The sequence below is a fragment of the Rhipicephalus sanguineus genome, chromosome 1 (assembly GCF_013339695.2).
Source record: "Rhipicephalus sanguineus isolate Rsan-2018 chromosome 1, BIME_Rsan_1.4, whole genome shotgun sequence".
In the NCBI taxonomy this organism is placed as follows: Eukaryota; Metazoa; Arthropoda; class Arachnida; order Ixodida; family Ixodidae; genus Rhipicephalus; species Rhipicephalus sanguineus.
Window position 1 is genome coordinate 116,743,856 of NC_051176.1, and position 21,663 is coordinate 116,765,518.

At 44.6% G+C, this 21,663-nt stretch overlaps 1 protein-coding gene across 2 annotated transcripts in view; it reads left to right on the top strand.

Annotated features, from left to right (window-relative positions):
* The window catches only part of LOC119396484 (ragulator complex protein LAMTOR3), a 75,978-nt gene extending 59,757 nt beyond the window's left edge, over nucleotides 1–16,221 (top strand). For both annotated transcript variants that reach the window (XM_037663732.1, XM_037663740.2), the window contains exons 6-7: nucleotides 3,942–4,028; nucleotides 16,101–16,221. In XM_037663732.1, coding sequence (XP_037519660.1) covers nucleotides 3,942–4,015 — 74 coding nt within the window. In that variant the 3' untranslated portion in view covers nucleotides 4,016–4,028; nucleotides 16,101–16,221. The remainder of the gene's footprint in view (nucleotides 1–3,941; nucleotides 4,029–16,100) is intronic.
* The last annotated feature ends 5,442 nt before the right edge of the window (nucleotides 16,222–21,663 follow it).

Consider the following 21,663-nt stretch of genomic DNA (forward strand, 5'->3'; position numbering starts at 1 on the left):
AGACACAATATTAATGAGAACTAACAGACAGTAATGCCAAGGAAAGTATAGGGATTATTTGTAGCAATTAGTATATCGATGTGAAGAAAGTAAAGTGGACGAAAAGATAATTTGCCACCGGCAAGGACCAAACCTGCGACCTTTGAATAAGTCATCTTCGAATAAAATCTCTTAAAAGTCACCTTCTTTCCTTCATTCATAATTAGGGTCTCGTTCTGGCAGACTTAATGCCCTCAGGTAGTATGCGAGGGATTATTGGTCAGCTGCCGGCTCATAAAAAGATCACGTGCTACGTGACACCAACAGGCAGAAAAAGTGTTCCACACTAGCCGCCATGGCTGCGATTGGCTCTAACACTTCTAGGTTTAAATGCACATATATACCCCATAAAGTAGACAAGAGGATGACCGCCGCTGTAGCTCAGTGGTAGAGCATCGGACGCGTTATTCGAAGGTCGCAGGTTCGGTCCCTGCTGGTGGCAAGTTATCTTTTCGTCCACTTTACTTTCTTCACGTTGATATCCTAATTGCTACAAATAGCACCCCCTATACTTTCCTTGGTGTTATTGTTTGTTAGTTCTCATTAATATCGTAATCATATGGTGGGTTTCTCACTTAAAACCCCACAAGTTGACCTTTTGCTGCTTATGACACTTTTGGCCACACCTTATGAGCTGACTGGTTACCATTCATGATTGCATCAGTGATCGTGGTATTATCTGGAGTGGTTGGGTTAAGCAGTAGTTTCATCTGGACTTGGTGCGCATTGGTCGCGGCAATCTTTAAAATTGCATGGTCGCCGTTATTAGTTGCCCCAATGTAGCCATTGGGGTTTGGGGTTTATGGTTTGTCAAGCTAAGGACAAGTTCTGCCTCCTTGAAGCACGATAAATGCACTCGATGGTGACAGTCTGTGACACCCTCATTGTCTCACATGGTGACACTGTGTATGTGATGCTCAAAAAGGTACAGTCGAGCCCGACTATATCGAACCCGTTTATATCAAATTATCCCGTATATCGAACAATTTCTAAACACGGTAAATTTACATTGAGAATATATAGCAAAAGTTACTGTTACATCGAACGAAAATAGCAACGACAACCGATATATCAAACTCCATGTGCCTCAAAAGTGCCCCAGCAAGTTGGCTTTCCCTCGCGGTGGTGGGGAAAACTGCCGGCGCCACCCTAGAAAAAGTGGTTTAGACCCGGTTGTGCACGGGCGAACACCCCCCTGCAAGAAATGATCCTGGCCCGCTCGCAGCGCTTACAGCCAATCAGAGGCCGTTGTGCTTTCTCCGAGGGGCGGAGGCGGTAGAAGTGAGCGCCATTTTTTCTTTCTTTATGCTTGTGTGCCTGCTGCTGCCTGTTTTCCTCGAGTCCTCATTCAGCGTGGTCCGTGCTGGTGGTGTTGCCTGTTGGTGCTCTTTGAACTTTATTGGCGCGCTGTCGTCATGGCTTGTGCAAAGAGGCAGAATTTGCCGTTCGCCGCGAAGCTCTAAATCATAAATCGGGTCGAGCTCTTTCTATGTTGAGTAGATCGTGGGCAGATGTCACGAAGGAGACGAACCAGAACTGCTTTAGGGATGCCGGCTTCCGCATGCCTGGTGATGACACCCCAAATTCCGATGACAGCACTGAAGACACCGCAGGTGTTTCCGCCGAAGGTTGGAGCGAGCTGGCAGAGTTCCCGGGAGCTATCGACGGATCGACATTCGACGAGTTCGTCAGTGCGGACGATGATATTGACGTGAACAGCGCGTGTGATACACAAGGACGAAGAAACGACGAGGACTAGCGCTGTCCTCGTCCGCCATCCTAGCGCCATAGCGCCATCCTCGACCAGCGCTAGTCCTCGTCGTTTCTTCGTCCTTGTGTATCACACGCGCTGTTCTTGTCAATATGGAATACCAACTAGCCTGGTCACACACCTTGCTTCGGACGATGATGTCGCCATCATGGGTCAGCTACAAGATGAGGACTACGTTGCAGACGTCGTGCCGACCACGAGCCAAAGCGACAGCAATAAGGAAATTGACGATGGCCCGTTGCCTACATCCTCCGAAGTGATTAGTGCACTTGCGTTGGTCCGGCACTATTGCGTGAATGTGGAAGGTTGCAGCCTCAGCTGCTCCGACTCGTTGGACAACGTGGAGGCGTGCGTGCTGTCGCAGGCAGCGAAGTCATTGACACAGAAGAAAATCCAGGACTATTTTGTTCCAAAGTAGGGCACGCAAGTAAGCCACCATATTAATAAAGTACTTTTCTTATTGTTATGTGCCTTTGTGTCAAATCCTATAGGGCCTATATCGAATTATGCCATATATCGAACTAATAAACGTTTTTTGGCGAGTTTGATATACCCGGGTTCGACTGTACTCCTGCTCCACCTTGTGCATCGCCATATCCAGGAGATCCTTAGTATCAGTGAGCTATTTCTCCAACACCTGCCAGGTAGTTCATCAACACGGCCATTCCGTTGCAGCAGTTCTTATGGAATCCCCCAGCTTGTAGATGAATGAACTTCGTTACGCATTATCACATTTCGCTTTTCTTACTGGCTGAATGGGCCAATGACATGGGCATGATGTTCACGTTGAAAACCATACTGCCTGCAGTGCTTTATGTCCGATGCTAAGCTAGAGCCCACATGTTTAACTGTGCCAAGTAGCCCACTAACAGTTTTGGAGGTTCCATACACATTTTTTATAAAGGCACAGGATTGTAGATCTAAAGGGTATGGAATACTTCCTTTTGTGTGATACGACACATTTAAACTGCAGAGAATGTTTTGTAATACTCCCGGTCTGTTGTCGAGGTCAGCAGCTGAGGTCGCAACCTTCCATATTCACGCAATAGCGCTGAACCAACGCAAGTGCACTAATCACTTCGGAGGATGTAGGCAACGGCCCATCGTCAATTTCCTTATTGCTGTCGCTTTGGCTCGTGGTCGGCACGACGTCTGCACTGTAGTCCTCATCTTGTAGCTGGCCCATGATGGCGACACCATCGTCCGCACTGACGAACTCATTGAATGTCGATCCGTCGATAGCACCCGGGAACTCTGTCAGCTAGCTCGAAACTTCAACAAAAACACCTGCGGTGTCTTCAGTGCTGTCATTGGAATTTGGGTGTCTGCCTTTGGATGTCTGCCTTGTTCTTCAGGATAGTACTCGAGGTGCTCCTTGGAATCTTGTACGCGGCGGCGACGTTAGACTTCTTCTCAGCGCGCTAGACTCTATTTATGATTTCGAGTTTTGCGGCGAACGGCAAATTCTGCCTCTTTGCACAAGCCATGACGACAGCGCGCCAAGAAAGTTCACAGAGCACCAACAGGCAACACCACCAGCACGGACCACGCTGAATGAGGACTCGAGGAAAAGAGGCAGCAGCAGGCACGCGAGCATAAAGAAAAAATGGCACTCACTTGTACCGCCTCCACGCCTCGGAGAAAGCACAACGGCCTCTGATTGGCTGTAAGCGCTGCGAGCAAGCCAGGATCATTTTTTGCAAGGGGGTGTTCGCTCGTGCACAGCCAGGTCTAAACCACTTTTTCTAGGGTGGCGCGGCAGTTTTCCCCGCCACCGCGAGGGAAAGCCAACTTGCTGGGGCACTTTTAAGGCACATGGAGTTTGATATATCCGTTTGTCGTTGCTACTTTCGTTCGATGTAACAGTAACTTTTGCTATATATTCTCAATGTAAATTTACAGTGTTTAGAAATTGTTCGATATACGGGATAATTTGATATAAATGGGTTCGATATAGTTGGGCTCGACTGTACTAACTTTTATGTTACCGTGATGTAGAATTGAAATCTCTCTCCAAAGATAATGGTGCAGCTTTTATAGACTTTTGTCGTGTATCTCTTTGTGTATCTAGGTGTAGTTTGCCCTAACCCTGTAAATAACTTATTGATATTCTTCCGTTTTCTTATTTTAGGCATGATACTGAACCTTGAAGAGGAGCTAAATACAGTTTCGCAAACACTGAGGAGCGTTGTTGAAGCTTCTTAAGCATTATATATAGGTAAGTTTCAATTTATGTGGAGTAGCGTCTTAAGAAACAAGAGCTGCTTTCGCTATGATCTTAATAGTTGTATCCTTAATTTCACGGCAGACGGCACATTGTCCACACCAAATGTTTTGTGAATTAATATACTGAAGTTTTTGTGAAGGTATCGCCCGTGCACAGGTGCCTGTGCACTGGACCAAAATTGTCTTGCTGCAACTAGCTGCCCACAATAACAACTTGGTACAGTTCTCCCAGCCAGTCTCATTTACTTCACCTGTTGATTCCTTGTCATCAGCGTCAAAACTTTGGTAATATCAGTCCACTGTGCTCACACTTCTACTGATCACGAAACTTTAGCCTCATTTTTATATACTAGAACCAACACCAGCAGATAGGTGTTGTTAAACTGTGTTGAAGGGGCATTGATCCGGAGCACCTGTGCTTTTTTTTTTTCCTTTAGGTCGTTTTCAGTTCATTTCTCATTTTGGAGAATTTTCATCATAGCTGTTGCTATTCAAGCTAAAATATTTATTTGTTTGTTTATTTATTTATTTATTTATTTATTTATTTATTTATTCAAATTGACTCAAAGGCTCCTACATTGGAGCATTGTGTGAGGGGGGGGGGGGGATTACATAAGTAGGGGTAATAACAGGAGCATGAGAACCTCGTTATACAATGCTCATTGACTGTTAGTATGGAACACTGAAAAGGAAAAAGAAGACATCCTTATACAATAGTTAAATAACACATTAGTAATTAGAAAGGATGGCCGTCACCTTGGGGCTAAAATTGGTAGCGTTACGAATGTTGACGATGTGCTCCGGAAGACCATTCCAGTGGATTATTGCCTGCTGCAGCGTGAATGAATTAAATGCAATGGTTCTACCTGAAATGCGTTAGAAGCTTAGTTAAATAATGTGAGGTGCGAAAAGGTTTTAACACGCTCGCTGTAGCACGCTTCCTTGAGGTCTCGTTTTGGGTGCGCCGTGGCCCACCGGTGGGTCACGTGCCTGTGCCTGTTTCATTTGCTCCAAAGCGATGGCGCTGCAACCTTTGTGGCTGGCGTTTAGCTCGCTTATTTGAAAGACACAGCTATTCCTTGCCTTTTTCACGTAAAGCTATGCTGAAATCTGAAGTTTTTGGCACCAAAAAACACACACACGTTTGTTTCTTCTGTGTTCTGCTTTATTTCGCATCCGTAATCCATGAGTCGCACTAAAATGTTTGGTAGCAGCAGGAAGAACGCATGTATACTTATTCGAGTGAAACATATTTTAAAAACCATGGCATAATGGTGGTGAGCAGCACAATAGAGAAATAGGCCACCACTCCGCTCCTTAAAAACATCGCCATCCCACGTCGAATGCAATAAAAATATGTGTTGGTTACATTGTCGAAACTTAGACGGGCAGCACAAGATTGAGAGTTCTCGAGCGTGGGTCACTGGTGGGTCACACTGCATGCAGCATTATGTTTTCATTCAGTGCATCATGGGTCACCGGTGTACACAGCATCTAACACCAGAAAAATATTCTTCTGGATATTTATAACCTTTTGCAACAAGAATCGTACCTCTGCGTACAAGTATGATGAAGTTATCGCATCCACAAGCAGAGGCATACTTGTGACATTGCGGCCACATAGGAGGAGCACAGGCCGTGACCCACTGGTGACCCACGCCGCAGAGAATGTGTTAAGAGAAGCAGCGTTGAGCGATTGGCACTATAGACAATCTTATGAAATAGACAAAGTAAGGCAATTAGTCTGTGATCGTAAGGTGAAAGAGAGAATGATGATTTAATGTTTGTTATGCTTGAGTGACGGTTGTAGCTTCTGGAAATTAAATGTGCGGCACAATTTTGAATAATTTCAAGGGAATTCATTGAATAAGCCTGATGGGGTGACCAAATTGGTGATGTGTACTCTAGTTGTGGACGAACGAATGTTTCATATTCGTGCTTTCGGGTATATCATGCTTTCGAAATTGATGCAAGTGCCAGATAAAAAGTGAAAGAATCAGTTTCACCGCACGGACAAAGCAATGAATGCAATAGCTACAAATTGGGGTGTTATATGAAGTAAGGCTACCAGCTGACTTCATTGGATCCAATCTTGCGTAACTCTACAAAATGCTGGTTTAAGCGAATATGGCCACTCCAGGGAGTGAAATGGTTTTCATGATGTCTGTCTGTTGTCTCAACTCGATATGGTGAGAGCACAGCACATATATGAGAAGTCATATGATTGCTCTTAAGATAGCGTGCGTGCTAGCTCTCGCAACAGTGCCTTTATAATCATAGTTAGTTGCTGCTCCAGCGGTGTCCAAAAGGTGCCCCTTCATGCTCCTTTCACCGACGAAAGACTGTGAAAGGAGCATGAAGGGGGAATGAAGAGCGCATGCACCCTTCGTGCGATAGACAGCTGGCTCGTTTCATCTATGCTTCAGCCGCATTCATTCCCAACCAGGGCTCGCGCTCTTTTACTAGCGCGTAGAACATACAATATGCTGGGCGATGTTATTGATTTGGACTTTATACGCAGCATGACAGCGACAGTAAAAACCCACTGAAAGTGTCCATATAATTGCTATCGCAATAAAATAGTGACCTACTGCTGCAGGGTGCTTAGGCAGGTGATTAATGTGCTGCATGTGATCTATCGTTGGATATGTCTGCATCCAACTTGCTGCATGCAAGTCAGGACACACGAAACATGCTAGCAAGCACCATACAAGGTTCCCCTACAGCTGGTGTGCATGCATGCATGCTTGGAATAATTCACTTCACCAAAAAAGTCGAAACATTTCTAAAATAAGCTTTTTAAATTCACTCCTTCATTTTACATAAATAATGTCAATAAAAGCCCATCTATGTGTGCCAACATTTTTCCAAAGGTGCACAGTCTTCAGTGCTGCCTTCACTAACATTTGCCAATCAGTGAATGAGTACTGCATGGGAGCTAGTAAATCGTACACCCAGCTTCCTGTCAGATTCGCGGCCGGCAGTACTTGCTATCCCCCTGCAGCTCGTAATTTTCCAAAGGTGCACAGTCTTCAGTGTTGCCTTCGCTAACATTTGCCAATCAGTGAATGAGTACTGCATGGGAGCTAGTAAATAGTACACCCAGCTTCCTATCAGATTCGCAGCCGGCAGTACTTGCTATCCCCCTGCAGCTTGTAACAAGGTGCTCCTATTCAACGAAAATGACATATGCACAATTATGTCACTGCTAAAACAAAAATACAACAAACTTTCTTAGGCCACAAGTGTAAAAATATTGCAGAGCAAATACAGCCACCAAGCGAGCGGCCCACTTAGCAGACAGCCTTCAATTGCTTAGGCCTAGCTCGCTGGCTGTAGCATCGGCAACCAACAGCACTTGCGAACTTGCCACAGTTTATAATAAACACTTAATTCTTTGACACAATTAACTTCTTCCTCTTTAATAGGAAGGCATATGATTTGATCTCAACACTGTTAGCACGGAGAAGTGCTAGGCAACGGGGCAAGAACATAAACGTAGCCCCACCCGCCACAGTGGTCTAGTGGTTATGGCGCTCGACTGCTGACCTGAAGGTCGTGGGATTGAATCCTGGCCGCGGCGGCTGCGTTTTTGATGGAGGCAAAAATGTTTGAGGCCCGTGTACTTAGATCTAGGTGCACGTTAAAGAACACCAGGTGGTCGAAATTTTCGGAGCCCTCCACTATGGCGTCCCTCATAATCATATCGTGGTTTTGGGACGTTAAACCCCAGATATTATTAAGAACATAAATGTAGTCGCAGCTTTTCTTGTCCCATCACCTAGTGCGTTCCGTATTAACAGTGAAATGTTCCAGCAAGCTCAACTGTCAGCGCTTCAGCAATTTATCGCAACACTTTTGGCCTCAGATGTTCATGGCAGGCAAACAACCTCGTGGCGACAATAGCTGCACTGTCTGCCAGCAAGTCCAAATGATGGCACTGATTTAGCTCTGGTGCTGCGTTTCATAACAGCCACAGTTTTAACGATACATGACTAGTTATTGCATGTGAGAAACAAATTGGCAGGAACTTTTATGCAGCAGTCAGTGATAGAGGCAAAGTGCCTTGACCAAGGCATCGGCGGTTTGCAACAATGTGTCATCTCCATTCGTTTCAAAAACCGATGTCTGTTGATCAAAAAAAGCTTCACACACACATGCACATACTTCACATTGAAGCTAAGGTGGTTAGTTCCTTTTATGGCCAGCTCCTGATCATGGGGCAAGGAAAACACCTTCTCCATCGCATTCCCTGCAGCCAGGACACCCTGGCATGCAGCACTTGTATGGCGTAGTCAATCAAGAATGCCACTTCAGTCCCAGAGCAACAATTAATATGAAATTCTGCTCTTATTCTGGCAAGCAATCACATAATCATAGTGGGCATTCAAACTTGAAGTATGTACTGGCAGCAACAGCAGTTTCCTTCAGTAAGAGGATGCACTCTCTTGAACAGCAGCAGCATGGCGCAGCAGCCTTGTGCAGCATATGAAGCTTTGCCATGTCGCGACAGTGAAGTCTCATAACCAGAAAGCTATTGAAGGGCTCTAATAATATAGTGTGTCTTGAGCTGCTTTGCGTTACAGAAGTAAGGCAGTGCAAGGTTATATTCAGATTTTATGAGACTGGAAAAGATCATGAATGATCCAAAAATGGTATGAATGACTGAACCTGGGAAGCAAACAAATGCATAGAGCTTAACCTTGATAGCTTGAAGTTGTTAAAATTGGCACTTTGTTATATTGACAGTAATGCGACTAAAGGGGCTATTTGGTTCATGTTGTCTTGGTGATGCACTTACGGTAGGGAGACATTACAAAGTACACAGGACGCAGTGTTAACAGAATGACATTTGAGTGACTGCGCCATACAAGTGGTGCATGCCAGGGTGTCCTGGCTGCAGGGAATACAATGGAGAAGGTGTTTTCTTTGCCTTATTAATGTGATTGACATTTAATTATACCTAAATTCGACTTCTTTATGTAAAGTAAAATCACCGAAAAATATTTTTTTTGAAGGGTAGGAGCTGCAAAAATGTCCGAACAATTGTGCAGTTAGAAAAGGATAAAGTTGATTTGGGAAAAATTTATTTTGCTATGCTTCAGATCACCCCATTTATCCGGTTATGCCGTCCCAACAATCTTTGCAGCAGTTGTACAGCATGCCGAAAGCCGTAAAAAAAATGTGGGTCCACTGCAAAAGCTGTAATCAGTAAGCGAAAGAGTTGTGAGTGTCACACCCTGTATGCTTGTCAACATAACCTTCGTTGTTGCCCAGAGCGGTATAACATTGAATGCTTCAACCAAACCACCAGTCTCTGAAAAGTCAAATGAATGCTGCATCGGGACGCGTTGCAGACTGCAGAAAAACTGTTTTAATGTTGCATGGAACTGAGACTACAGTCCTAATTACAGCAGCTTTCTTCTTGGCCTCCATGGTTTTCATTTCGTGCAATTGTGCTGAAGAAATCGAGAAAAACAAAGTATGATATCGGAAATTTGAGTCCCCAATTTGCACTGTTCCAAAAGAAGTCTTATAATTTGGTTTTATCACAGGACACCCTCATGGTTTTATGGTGTAGGCAGTGGCACCATAAAACCATGTGGTTTTATCGTACCACTACTTACACCATAAAACCGACAGTGCCCTCCGTCGTAGCCCGATTGATCGAACATCGAATGTGTAATTCGAAGGCTGTGGGTTTGGATCCCGCCGGCGGAAAGGGTGCTTTTTCGTCCACCTTCATTCCTTTCAATTTAGGTCATAGTCATTACACTACAGTTAAGAACAACAAATAATGTCTCCTATGCTTTCCTTGGCTTAATTATCTGTTGGTTTCATTAGTTGTCTAACAAAGAAACGAGCCCCTCAAATAATTCCCCTTTTTCGTAGTGGCACCACAGGTAACTTGGTGTAGGTTGCGGTGCCACAGGGAAATCGATCAGCTTCTCAAATTTGAAAGCTGCAGTACCCATACAGTCACCAAAAACACCTTTACTTGCAGTAAATGCACCTGTAAGTATTGGTTATTTGCCTGCTATATTTGCCCTTTTCTTCAGAGTCAATGATTGCTTTTCTATACTACAAGCTGATGGAGAGTGAGCTCTGTGGTAATATCCTGAAAGGAACAGTGACATCCTTTTCCGTGCTGATGAGATCGCTTGTAGGATAGTAACTGCAACATTGGCAACATCCTTCTCTCCGGTTCAGGTTATTTGCAAGATGAGCCTGGAACATGCGTCTGGCATCTGATTATACATGCACTGTAGACTGGTTGCAACGTGGCACAACACTGAATGCTCTTCTCACCAAACAGAGCCGCTTGCTCTTCGCTCAGTTCGTTGAATGAAAAATATCGAAACCCACTGCATGCCACAAAAGCATATGAGCTTCCGTTTTAAAACTCATGAAAGCATGAGACACCCTGAATTATGGCACCTTTCTTCACAGTCGCCATATTTTGTATTTAGTGACTGCGCACACGAGCAAGATTTGGTACTGCATTGGAAATTTTGACCGCTGCAATTTATTAGTCCAACAAAGTCTTCTATACCTTTTTTTAACAGAAATCGCGTAACACTTACATAACTTTATGGCGTTGGTAGTGGTGTGCCAGGTAGCTGCAAGCGGCAGCAAGCAGTTTCTTAAAGCATGTTGCAGCAATGCACTCACCGAAATAACTTTCATCTGCGACAAAAGTGCCTGTTAGTTCTGGTTGCTTTCGCTGGAAATTCATCATATTCTTCAGAAAGCTTGTGATAGCTTATATGAACTTTGGGTTCATGGAAAGTTTTGAGATATACTGAAAGAAGACATTTTTTATTTTTTTTTGCCAATTGAGATTGCTTGATAGATACTGGCATTGTCAGCCGCATTCGTTTGCTTCATGTTCATGATCGCTTGCAAGAAAAGCAAGAGGTTGTTTCATTTAGTAATACTGCCTCTATGGCTGCTCAAGAAAGGGATAATTGCCAACCACCCGTTTTTAGCACAAAGACACAAGGAAATTCATACAATTTCTCAGAAAGGAAAGCTTCTAGCTGAAGAAAAATTCATCCTGGTTCGAGGATCAAACTCGGAACCAATGCCTTTTCTGGCGTGGTTGCACTACCAGTTGAGCTAACCAGGATGCTAGCAAATAGCAGTGCAAGGGCGAATTAGTCAACAACTCGAAGCTTATGGACACAGAATATTGTAAATGAGTTCTGCGGGATCTCGCAAGGTGTTGGAAGGGTTAAGATAGGGATAATTTACAACCACCCATTTGTTGCATGAAGCCACAGGGAAATTCATATGTATTTATCATGTGGCTGTCTCGTGGGCAAGTAGCAAGTGTGACAAGGTCAGTATGGTGGACGGTGGGCAGGTAGCAAGTGAGAGTTCGGATCAAAGCAGATGGTCGTCTCTGCATGGGCACTACCATGTGGCTTCTTTACTAATATTACTGGCGCTTATCGTTACAATAATTAAAGGTATACAACGTGCATGCAAAGCAGAGTTAGCATATCGTGTATCGCTGTGATGTAGCACATGCCAAACGAACACAGTTGTCTCAACCTTGCCAATTATAAGGCAATTACAAATAGAACTGTGTCTAGCTGCGCAAGCCTTTGGCTTGCTTACACCTCGGAGCTTCAACAGATGATTGCAAGGAAGAGTTTGAGCCTCTGGAGGCCTCTTTTGTGTACGTGGCTCATTAAACACTTAGCTGTCAGGTTCTCTGCAATTTCTTTTCCTCAGAGCACCAGGAGTGATGCATCGTGTGGAGGGCAGCAATAGCATACCAGAGTTCCGTGCCAAGAAATTTCGAGCTTCATGTAGATTCTTTCTGTGGCCATCGTAGGTCGGCAAAAAATGTGGAGCTCCTCAGACCCATTCATGAAATATATTTTGCGCTTAGGGCTCACTCGGACTCGTCGAAATTTTGCTCACAGGACTCTCTCGAACCCAAACTCGGCAAAACATTATTCACTTGGGCTCACTCAGACTCGCGGCTCGATCTGAGTCTGAGCGAGTCGATTCATGAGTTTATTAGCGTATTGCCACATGCACTCCTTTTTGTATTTGTGTGTAACCGATCCGTTACACGTATAGCCGCTGCCTTTCGCAAACCGCGCCCAAATGTCTTGGAAGCTTCCAGATTATTTTAGAATCTTCTGATAGGCCTTAGCGTACAAACGCGAACAGTTCGGTTTGTACGGGAACTAGCACAGCCACCAGCAATAAGACTCTAATGTTCAATGCCACATGTATAAATGCCGGCGCGTCTAGCCACAGATCAGGTTATTGATGGCAGATGCTCTGTTCACCGCTATCAGTGTATGTACACCGCGTATTGCTGTAGTTTGAGTTTTCATTTCCCGGGCACAGGTTCGCCCAAATAAAGTTTCACCTTGAACACGCCGACTGCTGCCTTCGTCAATGTCACGACCACGTGACAGTATAATGAACTTTTTCGACCATGGTGTCAATGCTCTTTAACACCAATATTTCGCATAATTGGTGCTGTACTTGGCACCTGTTGATCTCGTGTCTTCAAATATGAGCTGTCAGTAGTTGCAGTCCAGTAAGGACATTTTTGTTGAGACATGACTCGCACGAGATATTTTTATCAAGAACTTCCCTTGAAAGAGATTGCAGGGGGAGGTCAAGGCACCTCCACCTCCTTTCTGTATCTCTCGCCTCTAATCAATAAATATTGAACTGGCATATGAGCCAAGGTAAATAACTGGTAGCAAAGCTTTCATAGAAGCCCATACGTTCAGAAAATGGCGGCTCATCAGCTGCTCATGGGGCTTAGCGCCATCTGTGTGAAGAGGGAACACTTCCGGCTGAACAAAAAATAAAGTGGGATGTGACGCAACATTCTTTAAGCGACGTCATTTCATAAACCCCTGATCGCTAAGGAGTCAAGTCGCGTTAAGTCGAGCTGATGAGTCCATGACTAGCATGACTAGTGGGCTTCAAGCCAACGCCAGCTAAACTAATATTGACTCATGACTAGACAGTGGTGTTTAAGCGTACTGCCATTTAATTCGTCTTGGTTTTACTAGGAAACTTATTCTTGGAACTTTTAGTCGCCGTTCGTGGCATCTTCCGCCGTCGAATTAAAGCAACCAGCGGCGTACCCCTCATATTTGCTGCGTTGCGTATTTGCTTCCCACATAGGCAGGTTTCTTAAAGTGCACATTGCTTGTGTGCTTCAGTTCTGTCAAGAAGAAATGACGCCTAGTCACGCCAAAATTATGAGATTTCAATTTTATTCAATAGTTTCAATAATGCAAAAACACTGCACACAATGAGCAGCAAGTGCGGTAATATGTACAAAAAGTGACTGGACACTACGTACACTATGTTTCGCCTTAAGCTGCGATAAATTACTGTTATAACATATACAGGCATGTGAATCATAGCGCGATACAAAGCTTGGCGATATGCTCACCGATAGCAGGAATAATAGTAGGCACTAGATTCACGAAAATCCAGCGCGATACAAAGCTTGGCGATATGCTCACCGATAGCAGGAATAATAGTAGGCACTAGATTCACGAAAATCCAGCGAGTACAGTATTCCGAACCTTATCGGTTTAGCGGTTTCTTATCTAGAAGACATGGGTCGCCAGGCATACGTGTGTTGCTATTGCGTCCTTGCACAGCACATGGTTCCCGCGGGACCGAAGCAAGCACTCGGCGGTAAATGTTATCCGCATCGTCCCGTTGCCCGTTGGGCACCGCCCTGAACAAGTTCACCAACGATGAAACACACTTCACGACTGCGCACAACAAAAATTTAATTCTTACGACAATAATTTGGAGAACGCGTACAAGTGCGGAACACCAAAACACATGAGGGGCGTGTCGTCGCAGACCAACTTTACGAGCACGCCTTTTCAGACACTGGAAGGGCTGCACTGAACAATAATGGCGTGCACGTCTCTTCAGAGGGCGCTAAGAAGAAGGTTTTTCGTAATAATTAGACACTGTCAGAAAATCTTTTCACATTGATTCTAGATAATATCGTTCAGGAAAAAATACGTCATTTGTAAAACATTAAGATTGCTTCGCCCTTGAACAAAACTTGTTTTTTCGCTATTAGTGTTTGTTCCCTCCACACCTAGTCGTGCTTCAATCGCTGCACCCATAACTCCCCTTGCTGATGTTGCTGGCAGTGGGTTCTGAACCGCTTTTCGCCCGAAGCTTTGTGACCTATTTGGATCGACCTTGTATGAGCGCTAGTCTGTTGAAGTATGTGTGAGTAGACGCGAGTATAAACGTGGGCCGACATAAGGCTAATACTAGTAGCGCTGAAGTTGAGTAGATAAAACCATAGGTCAGCAAAAAATGTAGAGCTCACTCAGACTCACTCAAGAAATATATTTAGCGCTTAGAGCTCACTCTGACTCAGACTCGCTGAAAATTTCCTCAACCGTGCTCACTCAGACTCGCTAAAATTTTTGTCAATTGGACTCACTTGGACTCAGAATCACCAAAATATAACTCGGCCAGACTCACTCAGACTGACTCGCGGCTCGGTCTGAGTCTCTCTACTCATGAGTGTGTTTTCAGTTTCAGATGGGCCATGCCCATCTGAAACTGAAAAATAAAAGCATGAAGTAAAGTACTATTTACTGGAATAAAAAAAAATTGTAAGTGCTGCTGTTGTGATAGTGACTCAGTCAGAATCCTGTCTGTGGAGTATTAATTAAAGCAATAGATTCCTCTCAAACAGCTGAAAGTTCAATGAAGAGGTGCACACCCTCCTTCTTGAAGGGGCACTTTTTGCCACAAGTTAAACGTCGCATCTGTTATCTCGGCATTATGCACACTGTATGCAGTGTATGAATAGCCAGGAAACACAGTATGTGAAAAACCACACTCAAAATGCACCACACAGCAGAGAGAGAGAGAGAACAAAAGTGAAGGTTGAGAAAGATGTCATCAGTCTCAAGTACTTGGCACAAATACAAGGCAGGGGAGGATTGTTCTTGTGGGCACTGGTTGATGCATTGGGCCCTGCAACAGTTCATTTATTTTTACCTACCTACACTAACTACTGAACTTAAAAAAAATTTTGCGATAGAATGCTCCCTACATGTCACTTTAGAACTTCTAGTGTATAACCAGAATTCTCAATGTGACGTTGCTAGTGGTACTTTAGTTCTCAAACCAAAAGAAGCCAACCTGTTGATCTCGTTTAACCTAGGTCTTTTTCGTATGAACTAATTGGTACCTTTTGCAACTTTAACTACATGCCATATCGAAGGTATTCCTGATGAAATTGCTAATCTCTCATTTCTTATCTTGAAGGGGCTTTGCGACACTTTTCTGAGTTATAATGGAATAGTCTCACTATTAGCGCGTGACGCATAACGAATCACGCGCCGCAAAAATTTTTAGAATCCGTCAAGTACGAGCGGAGTTACAGGGATTTGACGCACGCTTCAAGCGCTTTCTGTCTCCTTTCGTACCAGCGAGCGCGCTGAAAGCTATGCAGGGAGGGGGATGACAAGGAGGCAAAAAAGATGCGTCCCTTCGTCAGCACAGGTCATAACCTCGGGCACTTTCTTTTTTTTTTCTTTTTTCTTCAAACGCGCGCCTTACGTTCAGTGTGATTATGTGCACGTGGGAGCATGTGGTGGCATCTTACGGCAGCCACGATAACTGTGCAGCTCACGATGCTCAAATCAGCCAATGGCCGTGGGTTTTGGGTATATGGCGCAGTAATTGGGGTACATGGCATCATTTGTAGAGAGCAAAGGGAGCGATTTCTAGCTGACTTTTAGAAATAATGGTTAATTCCAGGATGCGTGTTGCGCTATAATGTTTGGCTTGCATGTTCTCGGGAGCGTCGACTACTGATCAGCGTTTTCTGACCATGCTCAAAAAGTGTTGCTGTGGGCCCCTTTTAAGAGAGCTTTGTGTTTTTTAGACTTCCTGTATGTAGTCTACAGCTTTTTGTGACGTGCATATATGTAACTTGTACCATGTTTTCCAGTTAGTCATGGACTCCCTGCAGGCTGTTTTGTAATTGGTGCATTCTTTTTTCCCCCGTGTTTTGTTTCAGGCAAAACGCTCCCATCGTTGGTGTCAGTTTGGATTGGCTGCACTGTCATGCTTTATTACGATTTATTATGCGTTATTGCTAATAAATATCTTTGGCAGAACTTTTAATATTTCAGCAAATCTTAATCCTTGATTCCTTTGTTCTTTCCTGTGAGAATATCAAGTGGATGGTGGTGTGGTGTTGGAACATGTCTGTCAAATGTAAATGTCAACTGTTTTTTGCCAAGGGTACTTGCTACTTGTCTGGGCGTGGTCAATCTTGGTCTTGGTTTGAAAAAAAAAAAAAAAATTGTAGGAAACATGGTTTAGGAACTTCTTGTCGCACTGTCTTAGGGGCATGATTATGTGCATTGTTATGTAATGCAGAGCTGATATTTTTCACTCTCGAGAGCTGTTAGTATTACTTGACTGTAGAACTTGAGGAGCTTCAACTACTAAAGTGTGGGGAGCATTGTTACATGCTCATCCAGCTTGCAGTTACGCAAGATGAAAAATTTCAAGAAACGCAAAGTCTTATATAACAGTTGACACGCAGTGTAGCTCGATGATGTGGGCATTAGGTAAGAGGATGATTTGCTCTTGGCAGATTTCAAGGCGACAGTAAATGCAATATGCTGCCTGGCACACACTGGTGCAGGAGAAAAATATGAGCAGGTGGTAAACTGCACAAAAATTGCCTGAGAAGGCACACACGCTGCCTGTTTAGAGTAATCTTGGACTTGGAGGCAAGACTTCTTTGCATTGCAATGAGTTCTGCGGAATCCCGCAAGGTGGCAGAAGGGTTATGAAAGGGACAATTGACAACCACCCGCTTGTAGCACAAAGCCACAAGGAAATTTATACGGATTTGTCGGAAAGGAAATCTTCTAGTTGAAAAAACAGAAAATATTCATCAGGTGGACAACTTGGAGATATTAAAAAAGAAAAAGTCGATTTTGTATGGAGCTCCCATCTAATTGCAGACGAACGAAGAAATCTGATTTCTTCAATTTCACTGTACTAATTTTTGCGATGTTTGTTGCATTTTAAAGAAAATATTCGCATATTGATAGTAGCTATCGGTCTTTTCTGAGGCGCTGACCCCCCCCCCCCCCCAACCCTTTTTGTTTGTTTTTGCGGCAGTTTTTGAAAAATCTGTTTTTAGTTTAAGCCCCTAATAATGATACAATTCCTTAAACTGCAGCTACATAGATATCTAAAGTGTATAACTGATGGGTTTATGCCGCCCTGAAATATGCCACTAATTTGTTGCCAGAACATTGTGAAGCCTTCGCAGGCACTGTAACAGTTTCACGGTAACTTTAAACTGGTATACGAAGTTTGTCCGCTTTGTAATATGTATTTTTTACTCTCGCACCCGCTTTCAGACAAAGCGTATAGACCTTTTCAACGGAGAAGGGAATTACCTCCTTTCTGAACTGTGGTGCTGGAGTACGAAGGCTTACGCATGCCGACGTCACGGCCTCGACAGTGCATTTTTGAGGGGTAACGCCCATTTACCACAGCCCAGATGCCCAGCGAGCCTTCTGTGAAAATTCGTGTATAATCTTGAATCATAAGTGCATCCAGGTATTTCTTCAAGTAGAGGGTGTGCCTTTGAGATGATTGCATCGATGCCTACGATCAATAACAAATTCATTTGCTCTTAACTGAGCGGTCTAACACAGTAAAAACTGGAAAGAAGGACTTCATGAGTTTTTCACGTGCTGTACGTGGGCGCTGCGCACAGAACCAGAGTGTTAATGCGCCTTAGTCTGTACGGACTCTATGCACAGAATCATCAAGAGGAAGGATCAAGACATCCGGTTCCGCATAGGAATGGCCGACACCGCAGCATGTGACCACTGCGGAAGTGATGAAACGATCCAGCATGTTCTGTGCGACTGACCACCGTACTGTTCGCAGAGACAGTCTCTTTTCTACGCGCTTTATAAACTGGACGACCGAACTCTTTCGGAAGAAAGAATCCTGCGCCACCGACACAGAAGGCTGTGCAAACGCTAATGCGCTTTTTGCATTCAACCGGTTTATCAGAACGGCTCTGATAGGATGTCCTGCATGTGTGTGCATGTGTGGATTTTTTGTTTTTACTTTATCTCACTCTCTCTCTTTCTGACCCCTATATCCCCACCCCTGTGCAGGGTAGCAAACTGGTCACTCGCACCATGTTAGCCTCCCTGCCTCTTCCTTTTCACCTATTTCTCTTTTTTGTCTTTATTCCCATTATTTCACTATTTTTCTCTTTCTTTCTATAGCTTTCTCTCCCTCCCTCTCTCTCTTTTAGTGAACCAGTGGTGAGTAATGGGATTTCCTCCTCACGCTCACTTCCCTTTCCCACCCCCTTGCTACATTATACTATAGACCAGGTTATTTTTACTATCGCACCCACGTTTAGAGCAGACATACATAATCTTGAGCCCAGTTGTCATCTCAGCTGTTATCATGTGATAACAGGCTGAATGCCAGCGTAGTCGTCCGTTCCACGTAATCAGCCGCCCCCCCCCCCCCCCCCCCAGCAGAGATGGCTGCCCCCTGCAAGTGATGAAAATTCTGGTCTATATCAAGCCAGGGACAGTGAGAACATACCCTAGAAATAACGCGATATCATTAAAGGGCCCCTAAACCACCCAGAGGTCAAAATTTAGTTGTGGCGTCGCAGTTGTGCACGAGTCTACAGCGAACGCTGGCGGAGTTGCGCGCGCTTTCTCGTTTCGCTCTATCTTCTCTAGGCTGCGTTCGTCGGCTCGTCTATCCAGCTCTCCGAGTGTCCTTCCTCAGCGTCCGAGGTGGAAACGCAAGAAGCGCGCGCATCTGCTAGCAGAAGACAGGCTCTTGTTCCTCCATTGACAGCGTCTCTTGCTCGCGACGTCACCTAATCATACAGGTGACGTCACGGCGGCTGTTGACAGAGCAAAGGCACGGGGAGGAGCAGGCGACCGTCTGTTGGTGGTTTTAAGGAGCCCGTGTAGTAAGGAGCGGAGAACGGTCAACAACCCCCCGCCCCCCGCGAAATTTTTCAGTTTTGCATGTGTACATACCTACAAACACGCACGCAAGCCAAGCACACGCAAAGGGTGGTTGAACCCTCCCCAAAAAAAATTTCCTACGACGCCCTTGGAAACAATGATACGCTGCCCTCACAAAGTAACATCTAAAAAGCGCAGCACTCAATGAGCGAATGTCACCGAAGGTACGCTTATACAACCACGTGTAGTATTTATTGTATATGTGCTTCGAACAGCTCCCGAGTGCAAAGGTCCCTATGACGGTACCGAATCTTGGGTTCATTCAGAAGCGGATGGTAAGTGCTCTTGTTTCCTACTTTACGCTGTTTACAATGCTTGACCACGTGGTAAAATCCATCTGAAGAGCAATTCTTAAGATGCTCTTTTAGCCGAATGTTGATACATGTACCCGTCTGCCAGACGTACACTCGCCCTCAAGAAAAAGAAAATTCATATACCACTGCACAGGCGCTGGGGATAAACCTTGACCTGTGTTCAAAACAAGGCAAAGGAAAGGACTGCGATTTGGTTTCTTGTCAATCACATTCATTGCCCTAGCACACAAACGAGACATTTTGTGAGGGGCTGAAAACACAGCGTTAATCCCATAACGCTGCGCTACATTCAAATTATGCGAAATCTTATGCTGGTAGGGGATCACAGCAGTCTCTCCTCCTCCGTGGACGTGATTGCGGGTTGTGTACGCGCCGCTGCCTTTCAACTCCTTAGCTTTTCACGTGTTGCTGCAATTACAGGTTTCAGATAACCGGAATTGCAGCCTACTCAATTGGAATCGTACACATTCCGTCACTGCGTGGGCGCTTGACTTCCGTAGTGCAGCATCAATGCAAGACAAAGCAATGCCAACGAGCCCGACTTCGTGCTCTACTTCGAATTATTGAGCACTGGGAGTGTGGATTTGGAGACGTGCACCTTGTGGTCAGGGCTTAGTCTGGGGGGGCCCGGCCCCCCCCCCCCTCCAATTTTTGAGGAGGGGCTCGGCCCCCCCTCGGCAGGTCAACTGTAGCACTGCGGCACCCATTTGACAAGCTGTAGAGTTCACTTTTTTTGGCAGTAGTGCTTTGTGCAGAGGAATTATAGCTCTCCAATTTTTTTGCATAATGATTTAATCGCAATTATTCGGTTGATGGGTCATCAACAACAAAAAAAAACATAGAAAGAAACAGGTGTCATCGTACTGCTGGATGTACAGAGTCGCCTGCACAACTAGCATGCCCATAACTAAAGAAATAACGGGCACTGTGTACACTTTTTCTCGTGCATACTAGTTGTGCAGACGGCCCTGTGGCACATTGTGCCAACGATACTGTAATCGGCTGTCCGGCGTACATACTTTCCATTGGGCCCGCCAAGCGAGCTCACAATGTAAAGCGAATTCATTACTCGTAGCCTTGACATCAAGGCGACGAAACTTTTGGGCGCTCACGAGCCGCTGACATACATCTGGCATCTTGACACATCCTGTGACGAGTGTCAGGTGCAAGGGCGACCACGTGCATTGCGGCGAAGTGGCGACAGAAAGAAATGCAGGGTGCGTTCAGAGGGTCGAATTCAAAAATGTTCTTCCTTAAAGGGACACTAAAGAGCAAAACGATTTTTCTCGCATTAGTAAAGTATAGTCTTCCACGATACCAAAAACACCACGCTTGCTGCGAGAAGACGCTTAATAAGCGAGAAAGCGCGCAAAAAGAAAATACAGGTGGCGACGCCACCTTGGAATTTCCGCACCATTTGCCGTGACGTCACATATTTTTGACGGCGCCTGCTTGGGCCTACGTAGTTCCTAATCGGTTAAATCGAAGTACATTGTCCTCTGAGGGGCCAGGGACTCGACATAACGAGTTTGTGGAAATTTCGTCGAGCCAGTGGCGTCAATACGTTAAATGCTCTTGGAAGTCTTTTACGTCACGAATTACAAAGTTCGGCGCGAAATTTAAAAATGAAACTTTGAACTTTGTTTGCTCCGCTAATAATAAACCTATGGTGGGGAAATAAACTGCACAAGAGTTCTACGAGCACACTTTATCAATCTAAACCAATTCATTGTTTCTCTTTAGTGTCCCTTTAAAACAAAAAATGATTTCATTTGACTTTCTTCATTACTTAGCAATGAAGTCTTCTATCGAACGCCGTATCATGAGGATTTTTACTTGAAGAGCATCAGTACAAAAGATACGGTTAAAAAAAGATGCGGTCAAATATGCAGTAAATCGCACATTTTCTCTGATTTCACAATTTTGTTCGCGACGATTTGAAGTCTGTTTTACAGCAAAAGATTTTTGTGCGAAAATACACTTTCCTGAAAACCACACCAATATTATGATTGCTTTGGGAGAGCTTGAGTTAGCTTTAAAAAAATCGCGAACTTTGAAGGTTTTCGTTGTCTTTGAGCATACGTAGCTGGCAGCTAAACACGAAAACTTCGGAATTGTTATATGGCACAACTAAACAGAACCTCTGTAGTAGCACAAGCACTGTTTCGAAGCTCGAAACACAAAAATAGATTTTATATGTTTTTTTTTTATTAGGCACAGTTTA